Source organism: Megalopta genalis, chromosome 5 (assembly GCF_051020955.1).
Source record: "Megalopta genalis isolate 19385.01 chromosome 5, iyMegGena1_principal, whole genome shotgun sequence".
NCBI classification, from domain to species: domain Eukaryota; kingdom Metazoa; phylum Arthropoda; class Insecta; order Hymenoptera; family Halictidae; genus Megalopta; species Megalopta genalis.
The window spans coordinates 17692528-17714168 of record NC_135017.1 but is presented as its reverse complement, the minus strand read 5'-3'; the positions used below and the strand labels follow the sequence as shown (position 1 = coordinate 17714168).

The 21641-nt window shown below is 31.4% G+C and overlaps 5 protein-coding genes across 11 annotated transcripts; 2 read left to right on the top strand and 3 right to left on the bottom strand.

Moving 5' to 3' along the window:
- Nucleotides 1–131: 131 nt before the first annotated feature.
- LOC117227465 (SET and MYND domain containing, arthropod-specific, member 3) lies at nt 132–3505 on the bottom strand. Of its 3 annotated transcripts, none has more exons than XM_033482730.2 (9): nt 3230–3505; nt 2782–2849; nt 2356–2575; nt 1991–2241; nt 1736–1903; nt 1307–1533; nt 1021–1231; nt 572–717; nt 132–455 (listed from the first exon to the last, which is right to left on the bottom strand). In XM_033482730.2, exons 1-9 carry the CDS (start codon nt 3230–3232, stop codon nt 223–225), a joined length of 1527 nt encoding a protein of 508 aa, XP_033338621.2. In that variant the 5' UTR covers nt 3233–3505; the 3' UTR covers nt 132–222. The 3 variants fall into 3 exon arrangements, with proteins under 3 accessions (XP_033338621.2, XP_033338622.2, XP_033338620.2); XM_033482731.2 differs by having other exon boundaries at nt 3275–3503; XM_033482729.2 differs by lacking the exon at nt 3230–3505 and adding an exon at nt 3061–3222.
- Nucleotides 3506–4381: 876 nt separating this feature from the next.
- LOC117227466 (voltage-dependent anion-selective channel) lies at nt 4382–8028 on the top strand. The gene is made up of 6 exons (XM_033482732.2): nt 4382–4519; nt 5708–6030; nt 6309–6430; nt 6671–6779; nt 6859–7067; nt 7264–8028. Exons 2-6 carry the CDS (start codon nt 5711–5713, stop codon nt 7353–7355), a joined length of 852 nt encoding a protein of 283 aa, XP_033338623.1. The 5' UTR covers nt 4382–4519; nt 5708–5710; the 3' UTR covers nt 7356–8028.
- Nucleotides 8029–8841: 813 nt separating this feature from the next.
- On the bottom strand, nt 8842–10931 carry CSN4 (COP9 signalosome subunit 4). Its single transcript, XM_033482560.2, has 8 exons — nt 10783–10931; nt 10635–10714; nt 10233–10351; nt 10016–10152; nt 9818–9932; nt 9546–9735; nt 9098–9475; nt 8842–9016 (listed from the first exon to the last, which is right to left on the bottom strand). Exons 1-8 carry the CDS (start codon nt 10863–10865, stop codon nt 8883–8885), a joined length of 1236 nt encoding a protein of 411 aa, XP_033338451.1. The 5' UTR covers nt 10866–10931; the 3' UTR covers nt 8842–8882.
- Nucleotides 10932–11912: 981 nt separating this feature from the next.
- LOC117227493 (protein lin-54 homolog) lies at nt 11913–18705 on the top strand. 4 transcript variants are annotated; one of them, XM_033482773.2, is made up of 12 exons: nt 11913–12214; nt 13481–13877; nt 13962–14270; nt 14383–14610; nt 14726–14944; nt 15015–15131; nt 15208–15345; nt 15430–15669; nt 15812–16017; nt 16319–16562; nt 16635–16828; nt 16890–18705. In XM_033482773.2, the coding sequence occupies exons 2-12, from the start codon at nt 13491–13493 to the stop codon at nt 17071–17073; spliced, it is 2466 nt and encodes an 821-aa protein (XP_033338664.2). In that variant the 5' UTR covers nt 11913–12214; nt 13481–13490; the 3' UTR covers nt 17074–18705. The 4 variants fall into 4 exon arrangements, with proteins under 4 accessions (XP_033338664.2, XP_033338663.2, XP_033338665.2 ...); XM_033482772.2 differs by lacking the exon at nt 11913–12214 and adding an exon at nt 12264–12352; XM_033482774.2 differs by lacking the exon at nt 11913–12214 and adding an exon at nt 12414–12588.
- Nucleotides 18690–21442, bottom strand: LOC117227567 (uncharacterized). 2 transcript variants are annotated; one of them, XM_076522489.1, is made up of 3 exons: nt 21198–21442; nt 19924–20920; nt 18690–19858 (listed from the first exon to the last, which is right to left on the bottom strand). In XM_076522489.1, the coding sequence occupies exons 2-3, from the start codon at nt 20915–20917 to the stop codon at nt 19353–19355; spliced, it is 1500 nt and encodes a 499-aa protein (XP_076378604.1). In that variant the 5' UTR covers nt 20918–20920; nt 21198–21442; the 3' UTR covers nt 18690–19352. The 2 variants fall into 2 exon arrangements, with proteins under 2 accessions (XP_076378604.1, XP_076378605.1); XM_076522490.1 differs by lacking the exon at nt 21198–21442 and adding an exon at nt 21103–21122.
- Nucleotides 21443–21641: the final 199 nt, after the last annotated feature.

The window sequence follows — 21641 nt, the reverse complement described above, 5'->3', positions numbered from 1 at the left end:
TTTTTACGTATTTACAATGTGTAAAATATTTGACCGCCGGTGAGATTCTCGCTCGTTACAATAAATAACGCGTAAGATATCTTGTTGCGAAATATTCGCGAAGAATGACGCTTTTAAAAGGTACGAAAATATTTTCCGAGAATACATCTTTTATTGTCTGAGGCGATTAATTATTATATTACATATGTTCGAATGCACTTTTATTATATTTACATGAAATACTTATAAATTATTGATCGAGTCTTCCAGCTGAACCAACGAGTCCTTCGCGACGATGCCTATTTGTCCCTCGGGGGTGTCCGGCGGTTCCAAGCACAAGATGGTTGCAGATTCTCTCAAGATCTGAACAGCATCGATCATTTTCGATTTCAGGCCACTCTCGTTTAACACGCCTGCGTTCCATTGCGTTTTAGCGATGATAAGCAAAGGGGCATGGAGCTCGTACAACGTCATTCCTTCAACAAAACGTGATCGATATTTTGTACTCTAGAATTTATGCCTGAATATTAATGTCTGACGTTAAAGTAGAAGCTGAACCAAAAAGTATCGAAACGATAGTAGACATTTTTACCTCTTATACGAGAATAACCTGGTTCTGTAACGTTCAATACTTGCAGCAACAGATGACACAAATCTATTTTATGCTCTAACACCACGTCTGGCAGATCGTCTAACAGGTATTCATCGACGCGACCGTACATCTGTGTTAACGAGTGCCTGAAAACAAATATTAACACTTAGCCAACCGAACGGGGAGATTTACCCGTTTTAAATTCAGTCGGTTGACGATCGAATGGATGATTGATCAAAAATTAAAAATGATTGCCTAATTTTATTCAGATTTACAAGAGGCACGAATGTGCTGAAGAAGTAATCGATGCCATATAAATTTGCTTTATAATTTTGGCTTAATCGAATGAAATATTTTAATTTTATGAAAATTTTTGAGCTTTCTAGCGCGGTCGTGGAAGTGTTAATAGTTCATGTTCCATCGATTTCGATGATCAACGTTGCGCTTACCTCAGCATCGTGTTAAAAGCATGACAGGGGTGCAACACAGAGTGGTACTTTTTCATAACTGTTTCTCTTTCTTGAATGGCGTCGGCTCCCTCGGTTCCACTGATGGTTTCTACAGCGTCAACCTCTGCCTGAATGATATGCAGTACTTTCCGAACAGCTGCCCCGCTCGTTGAGAATTCACAGTGCGTGCATTTCCATTTGCTATCGGGATCTGCGAAACGATTTGGTTCGATCAGATGCAGCGCTTTCGCGATTATTCTCATAATTAAGTGGTCGCGACGATTACCCAGGGAGTCTAACGACATCACGATGCCATTGTCGCATTTGTTACATTTCAAGGACGACATGTGTGTCCCCAGCTCGGCGGGATCCGCGCATCTTGGACAAGCGCAAGCAAAGTATTTCCCTTCGAGAAGATGTTCTCTTCTCAACATAGTTGGTAGCAACGAGTGCACGTAACTGCCATACAATTCACCGGCAGGCGGAACTTTCGTTGTCGTCCGCAATCGTACTCTACGAACGAATTTCAAGCGATTAAATAATCAAAGTTCGTCGAATAAGTTGTCTGTTGCATCCTGTTCAGGGTCTTCGTTCATTTCTTTTGAAAAGCGTGTCACAGTCATAGAATATCTATTGTTCATCGGACAGAGAGAAAAAGGTGAAGTTACACGCCATAATTTTCACCCGAGCGCTCCGATTAGTACAACAATTTTACCTAAAATCTGTCGTTGAAATACTGTGGCATGTATTGGAGACGCAAGAATGATTCATCAATGCTACGGTCGGATACAGAGCTCTCGCGCTGAATCCATTCGCTGTACGAATCTCGAACGCGTTTACTTCCAAAATGCCGCAAGCCGTTTGGATTTGTTCTTCGGAGAATCTGTAACGAATAATGTTCGTGACATTAACTATGGTAAGATGGCCTTGGAAAGATCGCAATTTCCGAGCAATTGAAACAAAGTTTTACCGTTCGAGTTTAAGCTGGTTTCTCAAATAAGCTACCACGTTCACCTGGTCCGAATCCCAATGTGCTTTTTCTTTTCTTAATTTATTATGAGCCTCCATCGCCTTCACTTCGTTATTCCATCTTTCGGGACTCTTCTCGGATTCCAACAGCAGCCTCAACGGTGTTATACATTCTAATTGAGGGACACCATTCTCGTTGGTTTCTTCCAAAGCCGCTGCCACATTGAATTTCTCGTTCGCTTGTGCAAATATCTACGAATCAAACTTTCATATAGCACAAGTGCATACTAAAATATCGAAAATTGAATTACATTCCAAACGTTCGAAATCTGTGAATTTGTTACTCTTCATTTTAATCATTTCTACCTGGCATTCGTAATCTTTATGTCGAGGCAGATTTTCGCATTCTGCAGAACAAACGGGCCACCCGCATTTAGAGCAAAGAGGTTTATCACTCGGCGTCGGTGGCCAAGGCGTGCAACACGAAAGGCATAAGGGATAAGTGAACGCCTTTGGTCCGACCACAAATGGCATCTCCGTGAGTATTTCCTCGCCTGCCTCTAACTCTTTGTTGGCTACCATGTATCTGGGAATGAAATTATTTATGAAGAACTATCTCAAAATTCAAAGCGATCCGAAAATTATAAAAAAAACCTTTTGTCACAACTTATCTTCGCTTGCGAAGATAATCGTTCGTAAAAATAACACGAATAATAAATATTATCGATATTTAAAGAATGGTTACTATACTTCCGACGAAATTGTTAAGTACGATGAATCTGTTTCAATTACCTTCCAACTTTATCATTGTCGAGTATTTTGTACGTTGCGGTGCTTTTACCTCCCAATTTCGATGACTCCTAAAAATAAATGTGTAGATTATCCAACACTATCCACTTTACCAAAGTTCCTAACTTGCGTTTAATTCGGTAAAAGTCACTCGGAAGTACGTCTGTCTCTAATTTATTTAAATTTGTTTACAAAACATAATACTTGCACACATTTCGAAAAATCATCGTATATCGGTGCACTAAAAGTACGATGTTTTACCGCAACGTGTTCGAAACGTACCGTGGTTTGTTGCGACATGATTAACAATTAAACAGCGGTGTCAACCGATTCCCACAATGCGCTTTTACAGCGCGACTATTACGCTTAATCGAGTGTAGCGGTGCGCGAATGCGAATGCTACCGACTAAAAATCGGACCGATATTTATAATCGTCTTATTAAAAATATACCATCCGCGGAGATTGCCAAAAGTATGATCCAGATGGTACTACCACCGTCTTTCACGAGCCGTCTCCACGTAGTAAACATTCTATAGCACTGCATCGAACAGCCTGGATATTTTCGTCGGTAGAAACGTTCAGAAGAATCTAGAGTACTTCGGTAACGTTGCGATGATGTTATATCCGTAGCTCTTGTTGTTTTTCCGACACAATCGGCCGTATATAAAAATCCGATTTTTTCCAATTACGTTTGTTGGTATTCCCATAAACGCTGTTTCATAACATCGTGAGTTTCTATATTGGGAAACCTATCTGAAAGAATAAGCATAATTAGAGAAATAAAATAGATTTAAATCTACTAGGATTAGCCAATACTAAAAAAGGAATCAAATTTTTCTATTGAAAGTATTTTGATTTTGAAAAGTGGGGATCTAGGAAGCTAGGAATCATCCGGCATGTCTGATCTTGATTTACCATTTCCCCTTGTTTCAGGTACTAACGCATTAACCTATATACGTCGACTTTAAACCATTCAATGCAAAAGCCTTTTTTATTAAACTATCACGAAACTTTCTATCTTATAGAAAGTTTGTGCTATTACAATACTTGATGGGCATAAATTACGAACGTGCAAATATATAGTAAAGATAATTTTCGAATCGTGAACAGTTTCTAATTTTGTCGAGCCTAATAATGTACATCTGAATATAAATAAACGCCTGTTAGAAAGTTGGAATAGTTTCATTTCATTTCACATAATAAAAAAAAAAATATGTGAAGACGATAAAGAGGAAGAATTATAATTCGGAAAGCCCAGGCAATTATTTACCGAATGCTACAGAATCTAGCGAAGAATGTACAAAATGAATTTGTTAAAAATATTTTTGTGAATGTAGTTTACCAATATCCATTATCTTTATCTTTTGTTCAAAGTTCAATCTATGATACATATCGCGCGAACCGGATGTATGCAAAATCGACGTTTAGAGGGGTGTACCTCGAGGTTACGTAACATCCGAAAACTGAATCAACACATCGATTAAATGATCGAATTTATAGTCTCCAATGACTGGGCACTATGTTCGCTAATATATCGTATAATTTTCTTAGATCGATGTTATCGATATTCGTTCGAAAAAATAATTTGCAATTTTTTTTAAGCTGCCGTTCTACGCATGCGTGACCGAAACTGTGCGCAGGTCCTAGTCTTTCTTCCTCGATTGGTGTAACCGTCTCACGTACGCAATTCTCAGGCAAAGTCACGCAGTTTTCTGCATTCGCGTATTATAACAGAAAACAGTAAGTACCTGCAAATTTCATTATTAGTATGGATTACGTCATTTCAATTAAAACCTGTGTTCGCCCGCTTATCTTGCGTAAATTCTGTGGCATATTAAATTTTCACAAAGCCGGTATTGGTTAACGAAAGTAATGTCTGTCGCCTTGCGGTACAATAACCGATCTTTTCCAATAGTTTCGTCGGTTCGAACGTGCTCGAGCGTTTCTTTTCTGTTTCATCATTCATGGAACGATGATTTTCATCGTAAGAAAATATGCTCGTACAGAACAGTTTGAAATCCAAGTGATTTATGGGAATTGAAAGTCACTGATTTACTCCTTATGTAATACCTAGGAAGGGTCAATACCACTCCATCTCTGCTCTATATTAGAGTTGCAAAATTATTGATGGTTTATTATATGACCTTTATTTGATTTTTATAATAAACAATTCTCCGAACATGCCTCTAAAATCGTGATTATTCTCTACTTGCATACTTAACGGTGAATATAGTGTTAACTAAGTAATTTGACATAACTTTCTGTATCATTTGCACTAATTGCTATTACCTGGATTACTTACATTTGTACACAACTGTCAAAACTGTAGTACTTTGTAACACAGAACAGCATTGTCTTCGGATAAATCAATTTCTTCTATGATTTTTATCTGTGTATGCATGTATTATAAAAATTTGTTATGTTACATTGTCACTTTAAACACTGTATCTTATAACAAGGGTTAGTTTCTATTGTACTACAGTTAATAACCACATACATATTTGTAATTATGCAATCTAATAAATTTTATTTGATTGTATAATTCAATATTTTGTTTGTTAAATTATTAGCAGAATTTAAGTAATATATACCAATTATATTGATTACATTTATTGTACCAATTGTATCATATAATATTATAGAGTTTAAATTTAATAGAGTACTACCTAGTGGTTAAGGATTACTATTTTTAGAATTCTATAGAACTATACATATACATGAATATGTAATTACATATTATGGTCTATATAGTTCGCAACAGACAAAACAATTATAATTTGATATTTATTAATTTGATTTCTTGCGAAAAGTCATTTACAAGTAATTGTGTGTTATTGCCATTCATGTATTTTATGAATATGTGTATATCATTTAAAGAAAATTATTATTCTTAAATCATTTACGGATTTATTTAATATATCCTCTCAGATCATGGCTCCACCAACATACAGTGACTTGGGCAAAAGTGCTAGAGACATATTTGGTCAAGGATATCATTTTGGTCTAATTAAGTTAGATGTCAAAACTAAAACTACCTCTGGCGTAGAATTCTCTAGTGGTGGAGTATCTAATCAGGATACTGGAAAAGTATTTGGTACCTTGGAGACCAAATACAAAGTTAGCGATCTTGGATTAACATTTAGCGAGAAGTGGAACACTGACAACACACTTGCTACCGATGTTACTTTTGCTGATAAATTGCTTAAGGGTCTTACTCTTGGCTATAGCTGTACATTCTCTCCTCAGACAGGGTAAAACATTCATTCTATAATTTCATTGGATTTAATTTATGAGATAAGATTTCTAGCCAGAAATTCGGAAGCTTATGAAACATTGGGGACATCTACAATATACATATGTTTATATATATTATAAAATTGTATAGGAGAGTACCTCAAAATTTCATGATTCTTTTAATCTGCAAGCTTGGGATCTTCTCTTTTCAGTACATTTCCATATTGAGTACTGACTTAATTTTATGTGACTTATCAGTTAGATCATACAAAGTATAATTCTTATATTATTATAGAACAAAAACAGGAAAATTGAAGACATCTTATAAACACGAAAATGTGTCAGCAAATGCTGATTTTGACCTTAGCCTTTCTGCTGGTCCTTTAATCAATGCATCAACAGTTGTAGGATACCAAGGTAATCCTTTATTAACAATATTAAAGTTGATACAGAGAACAAGAAAATATTTTTATTGTCTAGATATTTAACATTATTCATAAGCATGCTGTCATGTGATTCCCTATAATTCCAATTGAGATTCCCCTTGTTTTATTCCCAATGTCCAAGATATACCAGAAAAAAAAAGTAAGACAGTATAACTCGATAGAAATAAATGGACTAAATTTTTAATTATAAGGTATTCCAATTTTATTACAGGATGGCTTGCTGGTTATCAAGCTAGTTTTGATACACAAAGAAATAAACTTACGAAGAACAACTTTGCTCTCGGATTCACTGCCTCTGATTTTGCTCTTCACACAGCAGTGTACGTGAATAGAATGGTTATAAAAATTGTGTAAAAACGTTTTATACACATAGTTATCATAGATTTTTTATTTCAATAGAGATAATGGCCGTGAGTTCAGTGGCTCCATTTATCATAAAGTGAAATCAGATTTGCAAGGAGCGATCAATCTTGCTTGGAATTCTAGCAATAATGTTACACAATTTGGAATTGGTACAAAGTACAATCTTGACAAAGATGCAAGTGTTAAAGCTAAAATAAATTCACATCTCCAAGTAGGTTTGGGATATCAACAAAAACTGCGCGATGGTAAGATGAATAAAAACTGTTATCTTTGTAAATAAATGTATTAGTATTTCTGCATCATAATTTATATATAGTATTACTATGTACAATATCATGTAATAACTTCATATTGCTTTTTCTACTAATCTTGAGAACCTCCATACTGAGTTCTTTACATGAATCAATGAAATCTTATTAAATAAGGAAATATATTTTTCAGGTGTAACACTGACCCTCTCTACAAATATTGATGGAAAGAACTTCGGTTCTGGTGGGCATAAGATTGGCTTTGCATTAGACCTTGAAGCTTAAATGTGAAGTACTGATATAAAAGGACCTGACCTACAGAATGCTTTGATGACTTGGTGTCACAAAGACAGCATCACTTTACATGCTTCAAATAAAGTATTGCCTATAATTTGTAGATAGGTTTGTCCCAAAATAGATGCCACAAAATATCATGCATCTTTTTATCTTAGTTGAAGAAATATTAGTTTAAAATATACACAGATACAAGTGTAAAAGTACCACTATCAGTATCTTGTTGTCATGAACAATATGATTCACAACTTTTAGTGAAACAAAAGTGCATTATTTATTTTCTGAAATTCTTTTACACTCTATATGATGCCGCCTTCCAGTTCCTGTTAAAAATGTTCAGTCTTAACAGATCAAAGATTAATGTAACGTCATGTGAAAGAAAATATATGCAAGCAATGGATTGCAGATACTAATAAACTTAAAGTATATACTAATGAGGTAAAAGAATTGTATTTAAATTCTGCTGGAAACATATTTAAGAAAAGCAGTAGTAAATATTTGCTATTTCATTAAGAAATAGTAAATTTTTTTTTATTAATCCCAAAATGAAGGCACAGTATACTGCACGTTCGTTATTATAACTACACGAATAATATTAAGATTGAATTCGTTGTAAAAAATCTTGCACTTAATGTTGTATAAAATAAATAATTACTTACAGGGACTTGGGATTAAATAATATTAACATCTTTCATTTTCAAAATGAAATAATCATTCATTCCTACTTACATAATTGACATAAAACAATGCTGCCAACGTGGCTATTTTAGGATTGAAACCTATAGAAAAATCTGTATTTAGTTGTGAAAACAATATTCCAATACGTCTGTGTTTTATTAAGTATATCACATTTTTAAAACAACACAATATAAATAATACGTAATTGCTTTTAGTTACAAATAATTCCACAGCCCTGTTTTATGTAGCAATTACAGCAAACAAGGTTTGTACTGGTAAAGTTTTTTTTCTTATGTATCAACAATTGTTAAACATTGAGAACAGTCTGAATTAAGCTTTGACTAGTTATTAAAATAAAGAAAAATTGATTCAATGTGGTGTGTGAATATTTTATTTACAACAAAAAGTTACAATACTTTCTTAGTTAGAATATTTTTTATATATGCTTTTAAGGTCACTATTAAGTAATTGGTATTCTTATACGCATTTATAAACTTTCTTTTATATATGTTCATATTTCTCTTATTTCTCCAATTTTGATAAACAATAAACTACTAATAGTGAACAAAAAATAAAATTGTTCAAGTTATAAACTCGTTCGACACGACAATATCTATGTCATGAAAAGAAAATTAAAATTGATCGACTATATAAAAATATTTTTATGCATATTAATAGAAAAATTGACGAACACGTTAAATTTGAGATCGTTTATAATGTACAAGCTTCATTACAGTATTGTGATAATGATTCTTATTGCCTTCAAAATTTTTTTAGTAATATATTTAACAAGTGAATGTCCAATGTGTGAGTGTTTATTTATATTTAAAAAAATTTACATTAATGTACCATTTGATCTTCCATCGCTTTCGCTATCCATTCTGGTTCAGTCTGAGCGATTTTTTCTATTATTTGGTTCACTTGATAGCAAAGAGACTGTATTTGTTTATCCCATGTTGGTAAAGTTTCACGTGCTGCATAAAAAAATAAATTAGTACTAAAAATCATTATTTTTTAAAGTATTTGTTTGTACTTTCATATCCGTTTAAACATACTCTCAAAATGTACGATAGAATCAATTTGATCAATATATCCATTCATCCGTCCTTCTGTAATCATTTGGCTAGCAATTTTCTCTGCCTTTGTAGGTGGGATTTCCAACAAAGCACCCAATTCCTCAAATGTTATATTATTATATAATTTACTAGCAGATAATAAGTTATGTTCTATAACGGCCCGGTCAAGTATTGTTGATCCTAATCCATCGATTGTACATGCTTTTTGGTGAGGTTGTAATAAGGCTTCAAATTCTTGTAATTCAGATCGTCGAATGATGCGATCCAAGTACATCTTTTCAAGAATTGAGTAAGCAGGAAGTTGTTGACAACGTTCATCTTTAAACAAGGTAGCCAACATACGGCTTCTTTGTTGTCCTAATTTCGAAATTATGTTTCATTATTCATTTATATTTAAAATATATATATAACAAACTAATATAACTACCTGCAGAAGCTAGTACTGTACAAATTAATGCATTTCTAAGTGCAGTCATTCGTTCGTCTTCAGGTATAATAATTCTATATGATAATTCATTATATCTTTGAGCTGCTTCAATAAACTTTCTTCTGTAATCTAATACTCTAGCATAACAAAATTTGTAGTAAATTTGCAACCGCTCATTTTTGGATTCAGCCTGAAGAAAGCAAAAAATGAATTGTTTTTAGAGAACTGACATGAAATATAATGATCAGAATCTTTAACTGGTTGGTACATACTTGTAAAAGAGATGCTCTGTTTATAAATGCTTCAGCTTGTACCGGATCATCATCCTCCAGATATAGTCGTGCAATTTTAAGATAAGTTTCAAGTTTGTAGTCAACTGTGTATTGCCTATAGACAGTTGTTACGATTACATGTGGGAACATACAACTGACCAGCTACTAATTTAATAAATTGATGCTATTAGTACTTACTTTTGCCCTGTTTCTAGCGGTATTCCAACTAAAACATTAGCTGCTTCTCTCCAGTTTTGATTGCGTTCATAAATACTTGCTAGGTGTTGTCTTATGCTAGCAACTTGTTCTTCAAAAGAGATGACGCGTGGTTGAATCTCAACAATTAAAATATTTTATTATAGTTTGTACTATAAATTATGTTATTAAGTCTAAATATTCAGAAAAAATATCTTACTTTTTCCAATGTGTAATGTGAAACAGCCTTTGATATTTCATCGGGTAAACATAACAAACGGTTACTAACATCTGTTAAAATTTGTCTTGAAATGACCAAACTGACATATTCGTTGACTACTGCAAAATAAAAGAATGTATTTTCACATTGATAACATAGCATAAAATATATATTTAAATTGCAGGAATAACGTTATGCTAGAAAAATACATTTATTATGACAATACTACCAGATATACACTGCATACTCAAAACGTAACTGTATATGTAAAATAAGTATTTATACATTTGTGATATATATAATATAAGTTTTTGTACATTAGCATCTTTATACTACTATGGTTAATGTATCTGCATACATTCGTTGTAAGCAAAAATATTTCTAAAAAGAAGAATAACATACTTGCTTCAATAAATATCTTTAAAGCATCAACTAGTTCTTCGCCGGACGATAATATTATTGAATCCAAAATCGCTCGATACCTGTAAGTATCATTGTTTATACCGGACATTCGGAAAAATATAGCTTTAATCCTATTTTCTAGCTTTACCTTTCCGCTTGATCTTTATGAGAGCCACCAGAATACGCTAAATTCGTGAGTTGTTGACGTACAGCAGCTGCCGTCGCCACCATCTTTTCTACATGAATAACCCAAGACTACTTTTGCATATACTATAATCATGAACTATGTATCAAAACTGAACGTACATGTACATAGCGAAAATGATTTCGAAAATGTCGATACGATGACAATCAGAATTAGAATTTTATATGAATTTCTTTCTAAATAAAATTAATTGAGTCTTATTTAAACAGATGTACATATAAACAAATTTAAATATTACATACAATTTGTATAAGTCACATTCGTTTACATAGATAAATAAGATTATAATATCATAGAATTAACATTTAAGCATTAACTTTTTTAGATAAAATAAAAACAGCACTTTATCTAAAAACCTTGAAATTTGTTGTTGACGAAGTGCATGTGTATAATACTTTGATTAAACCTATACACGTAGTGAATGCTATTATTTTACAAGTTGTAAAAATGACTATTATATGTAGAAAAGTTACTCCTTTTAAGTTCAAAATGTTAACGAACCTAATTTACACTATTAACTGTTGTAAATATTTTTATTTTACCTCATCGTAATGTTATTCATCGCAAAATCAAATCAATCATTCAAATCATATTTGAATTTTCCAGACTACCTTACCAATTACTATATCTGTACGAAGGAATATTTTATGTTTCTAACGTTATTTTATTTAGTATTAAAGTTTCTCTTTTTATATCTTAGCTTGCACATATATAGATAGCACTTGTCTATTTATGGTTAGATGAAAAGAACAATTCTTTCGTAGCTCATACAGCACGTTTTGTGCATTATTTAAGAAATTTCGTGTCATTAAAAATCTCCAGCCTCTCATAAAAGTCACTAGGCGTCTCAAAAAGTTTTTTGGACATTTCTCGAAAAGGATAAGTGAGCAATTAAAACTAATTAGTGAGAAATTATGGGCAATTAATGAGCAATTTTTTGAGTTATGTTTCATTAATATTGGTTCATATGGTAAGCCAGCTTCACACGGATAAATTTTTGGCCGATACGTTGTATTCAAAATCTTCAAGTTTTTGGAACACTTGCCTTTTTATTGGCCAAAGAGGGCGCTATAGGGCTGACGTGTTTGAGCCGCGGAAGAGCGAAAATGGCGAAATCGAAATTTGCAAAGTGCGCGAAAATATTGTTCCATCTTGGCGTAACATTTGATCAATAAATCCGACGTTTGACGAATTGTATACTAAAAGTAGTTGATTTTGTAAGAATTAAAGAGTCTATCATTCATACGTCCGCTCGAGATTTTAATACCAAACGACCTTTGGGTCTGTTTGTACACAGCGGTGCGTAGTGCACTGTGGGACAGCAATGGTGGGCGCGTGATTTTGAACAAATTGGAGCTATCAAGGGAACACCCAGGTAAGAGTTAGAAATCTCATTATATTATCTGCAAGACAGTTTGGATGTAATTTAAATTAATAAAATGCGTATTAACAATTTTTCAAAAAATTATATTTTATTTAAAATAAGCTTCGTGGCACGCCCCCACCCAGCACTGTACGTACCTGATATGAACTGATAAGTTATAGGTTAAGTTCAATTTTGTGTGATTATAGAACGGAACTTGGTGCGAAGTTTATTTTATATTATTTATTGACAAGTTTAGTGATCCCTTTTTCGTTGTGCTTCATTGTCGAAACGATATGATTTGATTAAAAACTTTAAAATGCAGACAGAAGTTCAGTTCATGGAAAATGGCGCGTTCGAGTAATAAATGGCGCTAATGTTCCTAAGTAGACTATCCTTCGAATTTTTCGTCATTATTCAAATTTTGTTGTTCTAATTTTCAAAAGTTCGAATTTTACTCAATCTTTGTATTGTTGGATGCACGCTTAAATAACCTTGTTGCTCCTTGTACTTCAAGAATGAATTTTTCCTTCTTAAAGATTTGAATTTTTGAATTTTTAAATTCTCACTGATTTATTTCGTTTTCACGTCATTTCATGAATTGTTTAACATTTTGGTATTGACATGCATTACTTTATTTTTATATATGATATTTTAATGTTTCAAGCTGTATGCAAAGACAATTTACGGCAGTTAAATTTCTAACCTGTATATGTATGAAGTACATGTTTATAATGCAAGATTTGGTCATCTGAGAAACTTGATAGATGAACTCATTTAGAGCATAGTATAGACATATAGAATACATGTGCCATTAAAATATTAAATGATGTTAGATTAGCTTCAAGTTAATAATTTAATATTTTATAATAGAGTGGAGTAACACGCTTATAAGTTTATGTATCGTGTGTCAGATTCGTGCTTAGTTATGTAATTGATTTCTAAATTTTATTTAAACTCAAATATTTTTAAAAGTAATGTTGCTTTAAAGAGGCATTCTAATAATTGGATGTATGTTGCACACAAAATAAATACTTATTTCACTGGTAATTATTTCATAAGGACAAAAGATTTTTTAAAGAAAAAAATAGTAAAACATAGAGATGATCGAAGCAAAATTTTTTAGATTATAATACATGAATAATTTAATTTTATATAATCATAGACAATATGTCAAAGCCATAGTCATAGTCATAATAAATTAATGTTATTATAACTATTTTTTACAATTGATAATAGTATATGTTTGTAAGGTTTTATAATATATATTTTGTTTAGGACTATAATCATGTCTGTAAATAAAGGACAAAATGCTAGAGCTTTGGTTGAACCACTAGCTCTTGACTCACGTACCCTTGGTGATGGAGATTTAAGTGCATTAAGCCTATCACACAACAATGAACAATATTCAACTAATGACTTTGAGGCATTTGCAAATATTCAAGCCGAATTAGAATGTATGAATGCTGAGGAAGTTATGACAACGGATGAGGAACACATAATAATTGAACGCAATATTGAGACTGAAACAATTGTACCTGATGTGGAAATGACTGAAGTTTCTGAACAAGCTCAAGAAGAACATATTATTTATACAACAGCAAATCAGATTAATCAAAATATTGTGTTCCAAACAAAACCAACATTACAGAGGCTTCCTGCATCTACTGTACAGGTATAATATGATATATTAATAAAATATAAGTAAAATTAACATTACTGTTGCTTATTTTAATTTTTCTTTTTAATTCTGTGATAGGTAAAATCAAATGTTGGCTCAGCAACACAAAGTCAATCCATTATGATAGTTTCTCCAGCTGGTGGTCAAGGTACTAGCCAGATTCTGAAAATTTCTCACCCGTCGTCAGCATCAGCTGGTCAATTGCAGTCATTAGCACAGACACTTATAGCAAAATCTGCTGATGGCAATATAGTTCAATTACGATCAGCACAGTCCAGTAAACCGGTAATGGCAACTAGTCATTCAGGAAACATCACATTAGGAAATGTTCAGACAGTGCAGTCTGCTGTTAAACGAACTGCACAAAATACCCCACAAAATCGAAATGTAAAATTGCCATTAATACAATATCTTTATTGTATCTTGAAGTATTAAATGCTGAAATATAATTTATATTGAAATTTCATATACATACTACATATTACTTATTTTATTTTAGGTATATACAAAAATGATACTAGCTGGAAATCAAACACAATCAGGGCAAGTCCTTATAACTAGTTCACAAAGTGAAAACCAACAGGCAATAAAATTTTTAAATAATAGTGTTTCCAATCAAGATGTCACAAGTCCAACAAAAACTATAACATTGGCACAAGCACAACAAATGGGATTACTTTCTACAAATAAAGTTCAACACATTTTACCCTCATCACCACAGAAACAAGTGAGTATACAAATTTATTACGTTCATAATTAAAGATTGTAATAATTATGTTATACACGAACTAAAAGATAACAATTTATTCAAAATAATAAGTGCATATTTGTATATTTTGAAGGGAATAATTGTAAATAAGTTAGTGCAATCATCGAGTGCTCAGCCCTCAAAAATGACTATAGTTCCAACCAGTACAATAAAATCTCCAACAAAAATATTACCTGCTCCAACTTTGAGTTCACAAGTTAAAACGTCGACTATTTCAAGTCAGCAATCTACATTTTCTACTAGTAATAAATCGTCAGTGCAGCAAAGTCCTCAGAAAGTGATTATACGGCAGGTTAGTTGATTTATCTGTTACTATTGATACTACTTTTACCATGTACTATTAAACGTACAATATTTCATAGAGCTCTTTGAAACCTGGAACTGTGCTTGGAAGTGGACAAGTTATTAGGATACCAGCTAATCAAAACATTGTAACTGGATCTAATCAAGTACATCAAATACAAATGCCTGGAAGACAAGTATGCAACTTTTTATTACACTTCATTTATTCCTATTATAATTTAATATGAATAACGTATTAACAATTTTTTGCAGGTGCAATATGTAAGATTAGTTAGTACTCCGTCATCAGGGACTACGAACGTTGTTACCGTAGGTAAAGCGAAGTCGCAAACGACTTTGCAAACTGTTGGCGTTAGTCAGAAAATTGGAGGTCAGCAACAGATTGTTAAGGTCTGTCCAATTTCTAATTAAAATATGATTATCAGAAAATTTCGTTATTCGTAATATAAAACCGTTTCTAATATATTAATATAGGTAGTTCCATTAAATACTAGTAATCAGTCATTACGAACAGTCGCACCTAAGGCTACATTAACAAGCAGTGGTCAAAGGTTATTAATTCCTGCAACTGCTACAGTAGGTAATCAATCAAAAAATACGGTAGCTATTCCAGCATCGGCTTTAAGTCAATTAGCATCTGGGCAAGCTGTTCTTTCTACCAATTCAAACGTGGGAAATATTGTAGTTCTACCAGCTCAATATATTCAGCAACAGGTTCAGTATATTTTATACATAATTAAGAGAACAAGAAATTTTGAATCAGAACAAATTATAACTTTATTTATCAAAGTTAGTAGAGATGTACATATATTATAATTTCCTAAATTTTTTAAATAGAGTTATTAATTTTTAACAGACGTCAGATGAAGTAAAATTGAAGTCTCAACAAGCTACACCGAGTTTACTGGGTAATGCACAAAGCTTACAAACTTCAACAGGAAATTTATCTGTAGGGTCTGTCATAGAAAGTAAAACATCTCAGAGATCCTATACAAGTGTCGAACCTAATGGAATTAGGCCAAGGAAACCATGTAATTGTACTAAATCACAATGTCTTAAACTGTAAGTTTACAATCGAGTGTTTAATCATTACTGCTGATTTTTTATTTTGAAATGTCTATCATTACATATGTGTATCTACTATTATTATAATATAATTCATCTGTCAAAAATTGAACATCAACTCTTTGCTTTCTTGTTATATGAATTGAAAAGTATTAACCTGGAATAAAACTAAAAACATGTTTAATTGATAGATTAGTTTTTGATGTCAATTAAGAATTAATTATTACGTCAATGAGTACATTTTTTATGCTTGAATTGTTGATTTGAATTTATGAATTATGAATATATTTTATGATAGATATTGTGATTGCTTTGCAAATGGAGAGTTTTGTCATATGTGCAACTGCAATAATTGTTCCAATAATCTTGGGAATGAAGAGGAAAGGCAACGTGCTATCAAGTCTTGTTTGGAGCGTAATCCAAATGCTTTTCGTCCAAAAATTGGAAAAGGTCGTGAGACCGGTGATGACATTCGTAGACATAATAAGGGTTGTAACTGTAAACGTAGTGGATGTTTAAAAAATTATTGTGAATGTTACGAGGTATACACATCTATTGATATGCATGAGAATTTTTATTAGTTTTCTAAACTACAATATATACAACATTTTTAGGCTAAAATTCCATGTTCTGCTAACTGCAAATGTATAGGATGCCGCAATGTGGAGGAACCAAATTTAGAAAAAAAATCTTTGAAGGATCTTGCAGAAGCAGCTGAAGTTAGAACAACACAACTAACATTAAATAAAGCGAAACTATTATCTGAAATGGCTTTCAGACCACCAGCTATGTCTAATACAGGAGCAAGGTATAGAGTTAATAGTATTAAATTATTTTGAATTGTATATGTTTATAAATTTCTTTTGCAGACAACCATTCAATTTCTTGACTGACAAAGTAGTTGAAATAACGTGTCAATGTTTAATGGCTCAAGCCGAAGAAGCGGAACGTAACATGTTTGATGATGAAACATCTCAAAGATTAATAATTGAAGAATTTGGTCGATGTTTAAAAGAAATCATTGAATCAGCTCACAAAGCTGAAGCTACCTAGCAGGTATATCGTGAAAGATTTAAGAACAAGAATTTACAAATGATTGAAACATACTCCGAATTAAGAAATTTAGACACATTGGTTATTGGTACTTCTTAATTTAATAATTTGATATAAAACTTACAAACGTATTGTTAAAAACACTAAAATGTTACATACCAAAGATAATGGTAAAAATAGTAGTTCATAATACATTCAACCGGTTATTGTCTTTGCTAAATTAAATTTGAAGAGAACTATTTATATTTACATATATATAATGATTACAAATACTATTTCTTATAATGTAACCTATGATTAAATGCAGTTTACGGAGCTTATTAATTTTGTATCAGTAAAAATCTGACATAGAAATTCTAGATGCTTACATATTAATCAATAGTTTGACTAATAAAAAAGAAGGAATTTGAAATGACATGGTTGAATGTAATGTGGCAGTCAAATTTGTAATGTGTGTATAATGTAAAGCGATGCAGAAAATTTTTATACCTTTGTCATATATTTTTGAAGCATTCATACGTAGTAAAACAGCATAGTTTGACACATCTGTTAAATCATACGACAAAGATAAATTTTTATTTTGCCATGTATTGCATGTACTTGATTTTTCAGTTACCTATTTCTGTTATTCTCAAAATGTAATAATTTCGTTATAATGAAAATTATGAATCTGTAATATTATTAAATATCGTAAACGCTTAATTTTTTTTATTTCAAATTAATACGAAAGAAGATATTATTGTGTTTGCAACAAATTGTTTTCTATTTTTAATTTCTTCTGTTTTCAATTTTTGAATCTTTAATCTTAAATTAATTATTTTCTTATTTAACTAAACATTTTATTATTTACATTTCATAAGTAAAAGTGATTATATATATATAGTCAAGAATATATCAAAATAGTAAATTGAGAAATGATGATATAAAAAAGTTCACGATGTTTATAAGAACAAAAATTGTGGAAACTATTTGTAGATGACTTGCATTTTTATGATTTTTTGTGTAGTATTCTTTAAAATTTTATTTTTCATTTGGAATTTATGATGGTAAATTTTTTTTTAAATAAAAATTGGGAAATCTTTGCACTTATAATTTATTTAACATGTGATAACGATTTGAAAACAAAAGATATTTGAAATGAAAATTTCAGATTTTCTATACATATTTCACATGTTTCCTTATTATTTTTGTTATGATATATAATATCACAAGGATTCTAATTCCAAGGAAATTTAATTTGTTAGTTCATGATGGAATGAGCGGCATTAAAGTTTGAATTATTCTGAATTTCATTGTATAATGTTTCATGCATATTTGTACACACGCAATTCTTAATAAGATACACGTGAATGGCATTGCAGTGGGAATGAGAAGATCAACAATATAATTGTTAAATATATCTGTTTCGTAATATATAGGTACAGAGACATAAATACTTTTTTATTGTGCACTGAATTAATTATCACTGCAGTAGTGACACTATTTGTCTGCCGTTAGGGGTGATGAAATTATAACTTATATGTAGGAAATTTAATATAAAGGATAGAGAGTTTATCTATTATGAATAAGGTAGCATAAAGACAAATGTAATATAGAGGTACAAATATAAATATATGTTATATATTCTTAGAATTCGTACTTCAAAGTTTATTTTAAGTAAACAAATTGTACAGATTACATATATGTATATACAAATTCGTAACATAATAACATGATAAAAATTATGAAAGAATTTGTAATTCTGCAGTACTGTATTAAAATTCGTATATACAAAAGGAAAATTCTTTCAATGGAGAAATATTAATTGCTTATTGCATGCCATTCGAATGGCAAGTTAGTCAAGAAAAATATAAAGTTTATGTGACTCCTAAACGATTTTGCAAAAGCTACCGATTTATATGTATAAGAAACTGCTGCTATGTACAGATAATATTCATACTGTTTCTAAACATAGCTTTGTAATTTGTCTTCTGTACATAGAAAAAAAATCTGATATCACAAAGTTAAATAAATAATTTATTCCTGTACTAGAATTTCACAATTAATATATAAAAAAGTTGTAAGTGATTTATAAAGCTACGCTAAATGTAAATAAACAATAAAATTCTCGTTTGATATCAGATTTTTGGAGATGGTGGTTTAGTAACATTAAAATGTACTAATGAAGGAAATGTATGTGTATATACATGTTAAATACATGTACCTTTCAATAAATCTTGTGTTTACATTGTAAACAAGCAGTTCATACGTATCGGACACATTTCACGCGTTATATAAGTCTAAAATTTTACTACTTTCTTAGGTTTTTTATTCTCCACTGTTTGGACTCTTTTTGTACTTCCTTCTAAATTTTCTATGTTATTATCTGCGATTGTATTTAATGTAATTGTAGTTTCTTCCTTCTCTTTAATTAAGTCTGGACAATCCTTTTTTAAATGTGTTACATCACCACACAAGTTGCAACTTCCACCCTGAGGGTAAATACCTTTAGGATTATCAGGACATTGTTTAGAAATATGTCCTTGTTCTCGGCAAATGAAACATGTTGCATATCTGAATTCTGTTCGTTTAGCCACTTTGCATTCAAAATATGTATGTTCTGTTGACCCACATTTGTAACAAATGCCAGTACTTGCTTGCTCAGATCCAAGTTCAGGACAATCAGATAAATTGTGTCCTCCTTTGCGACAATGGAAACAAACGCATTTTCTGATTCTTGCTAATGCTTTCTCAGCTCTCCTTCTTTCCAATTTTATTGCAATATTTACTTCATCTCTGGGAATACCTTGAAACATGCATAAAATACAATATTAATAACAATAATTTGAATATATATATAAGTATAATTACCTTTCATAATCATTTTTTGTTTTAATTCACGTAATCTGTCTGCATCTTCTTTTTTAACTGGAAAACCATCATATTGCGCAAGTTCTATTTCTATACCATTAATCGTTAATTTTGTTGAACCAATAGCTTCTTTTCGTCGTTTGTGTTCCTTATCATCTCGAATTTTTGGAGGTTTTCTATTATTCTTTTTATTATTTTCAAACTTTTTCCAATCAGTTTTTTGTCCACCAAATTTGTAACTGTTTTCATTATTTTTATTCATTTTTCTATTATTATTTCTAGGATGCACGTTAGCTTTCCTCTGTTGTTTCATACTATGTTTAAATAACATACCTTTTTTCCCCTCTGTTACACTTGAATTAGACTCAGCATTTGATATATTTCCTTCAGTATTATTAGTTTGTGAAATATTGCTAGAGTTCAGTGACGTTTCTAAAAACTTGTGATCATTCTGCTTATTCTGTTTCTTTTTCTTATTCAATTTAGAGCGTTTTTCAATTATTTTATTCTGTTTTATGTTATTTTTGTCAGCAAAATCTTCCTCTTCCACGTTATTATTTAACTTGGGCAATAAATCTTTTTTGCGTTTTTTAATTTTTACGTCTATTGTCGAAGTATTAATTTCGTCAATATTTCTTTTCTTAGATAACTTTTTTTTAAAATTACCTTTATCTCCATCCTTTTTATTTTCATTAGAATTAACAGCTTTGTCCAAAGACGTTTCCTTCAATTTGTTACTCTTTTTTGTTACTGGATATTTACTTTTTACTGTTTTTTCTTCAAATTTTGCCCAATCATTATTAACATTGCCCACATCAAAATAAAATAAATCTTTGTCTTGCAACAGCTCTTTTGCTGATTTAGGCTTTTTTGTATGACCTAGTTTAGATAATTTCTCATTTAGTTGCTGTTTCAATATGTGCCATGGTGTGGCTTCATTAGGAGTTCTTTCATTCGATGCTTTTGATCCTGTACTTCTTGCATATCGAGTCATGTTCTAAAAAAGACGAACAGAATTTTGTACTTTTTATTAAAAAAATAAATATATAATTATTATTTAACCGGTACATTAACATGAATTATGTATAAGTATTTCATCTTAGCATAAAAGTTATTGCATTACGTCCAAACAAATATTTTCGTTTAACCTTTTAAAAAGTCCTATAAAATTAAACTTACTATTTATTGAAACTAGAATAGGACTTCAGGTAGTCGTAAGATTTATACGAATACTTAAAAATACAGGTTTATTGAAAATGGTAATAAATACTTACTATTTAATGCACGCGAAGTAACCTTACTTCTTTACACGTGATAACATAAACTATAAACAGTGAAGTCTGTAATAGAGTAGTACCGCAGTGCTCCCTAGTTCGAACTACTGATACCTACTGATTTATTGAACATGATTTACTGTGAAGACAAAGAATATTTAATTCTTAATTAGCAGCTATTAATTCGTTATTATCCTCGACACAAAATACATTACAATTTTCTCTAATATATCTTTGATCGAATATAAATTCACCTCCACAAATCTCGAAGCTCTTTGAAAAATTAAAAACAGCATTATTTGTCACCAGCGGCGCTCCTTGCGGTGAAATCTCGAAACTCCGTTCAGGGTCCGTACAGCGCCAATTAGTAGGTGGCGAAACGCTCAAACTACTAGCCAAACAGTGGCGCCACTTGCGGCAAAATCTGAAAGTTCTGTTTTGGCT

Bases quoted from the DNA above. Each gene is read 5' to 3' on its own strand.
- LOC117227465 (XM_033482729.2), bottom strand. The intron at 2,576-2,781 runs GTAATTGAAACA...TTTCATTCCCAG, and splicing joins GACAATGATAAAGTTGGAAG to ATACATGGTAGCCAACAAAG. The intron at 2,242-2,355 runs GTAGAAATGATT...TTTGATTCGTAG, and splicing joins ATAAAGATTACGAATGCCAG to ATATTTGCACAAGCGAACGA.
- LOC117227567 (XM_076522489.1), bottom strand. From the start codon at position 20,917: ATGACTCGATATGCAAGAAGTACAGGATCAAAAGCATCGAATGAAAGA. The intron at 19,859-19,923 runs GTAATTATACTT...GCATGTTTCAAG, and splicing joins ACAAAAAATGATTATGAAAG to GTATTCCCAGAGATGAAGTA.
- LOC117227493 (XM_033482772.2), top strand. From the start codon at position 12,279: ATGCGTATTAACAATTTTTCAAAAAATTATATTTTATTTAAAATAAGC. The intron at 14,945-15,014 runs GTTAGTTGATTT...AATATTTCATAG, and splicing joins AGAAAGTGATTATACGGCAG to AGCTCTTTGAAACCTGGAAC. The intron at 15,670-15,811 runs GTTCAGTATATT...AATTTTTAACAG, and splicing joins CTCAATATATTCAGCAACAG to ACGTCAGATGAAGTAAAATT.
- CSN4 (XM_033482560.2), bottom strand. From the start codon at position 10,865: ATGGTGGCGACGGCAGCTGCTGTACGTCAACAACTCACGAATTTAGCG. The intron at 10,715-10,782 runs GTAAAGCTAGAA...TGATACTTACAG, and splicing joins CATAAAGATCAAGCGGAAAG to GTATCGAGCGATTTTGGATT. The intron at 9,736-9,817 runs GTATGTACCAAC...TGCTTTCTTCAG, and splicing joins ACAGAGCATCTCTTTTACAA to GCTGAATCCAAAAATGAGCG.
- LOC117227466 (XM_033482732.2), top strand. From the start codon at position 5,711: ATGGCTCCACCAACATACAGTGACTTGGGCAAAAGTGCTAGAGACATA. The intron at 6,031-6,308 runs GTAAAACATTCA...ATATTATTATAG, and splicing joins ACATTCTCTCCTCAGACAGG to AACAAAAACAGGAAAATTGA. The intron at 6,431-6,670 runs GTAATCCTTTAT...ATTTTATTACAG, and splicing joins AACAGTTGTAGGATACCAAG to GATGGCTTGCTGGTTATCAA.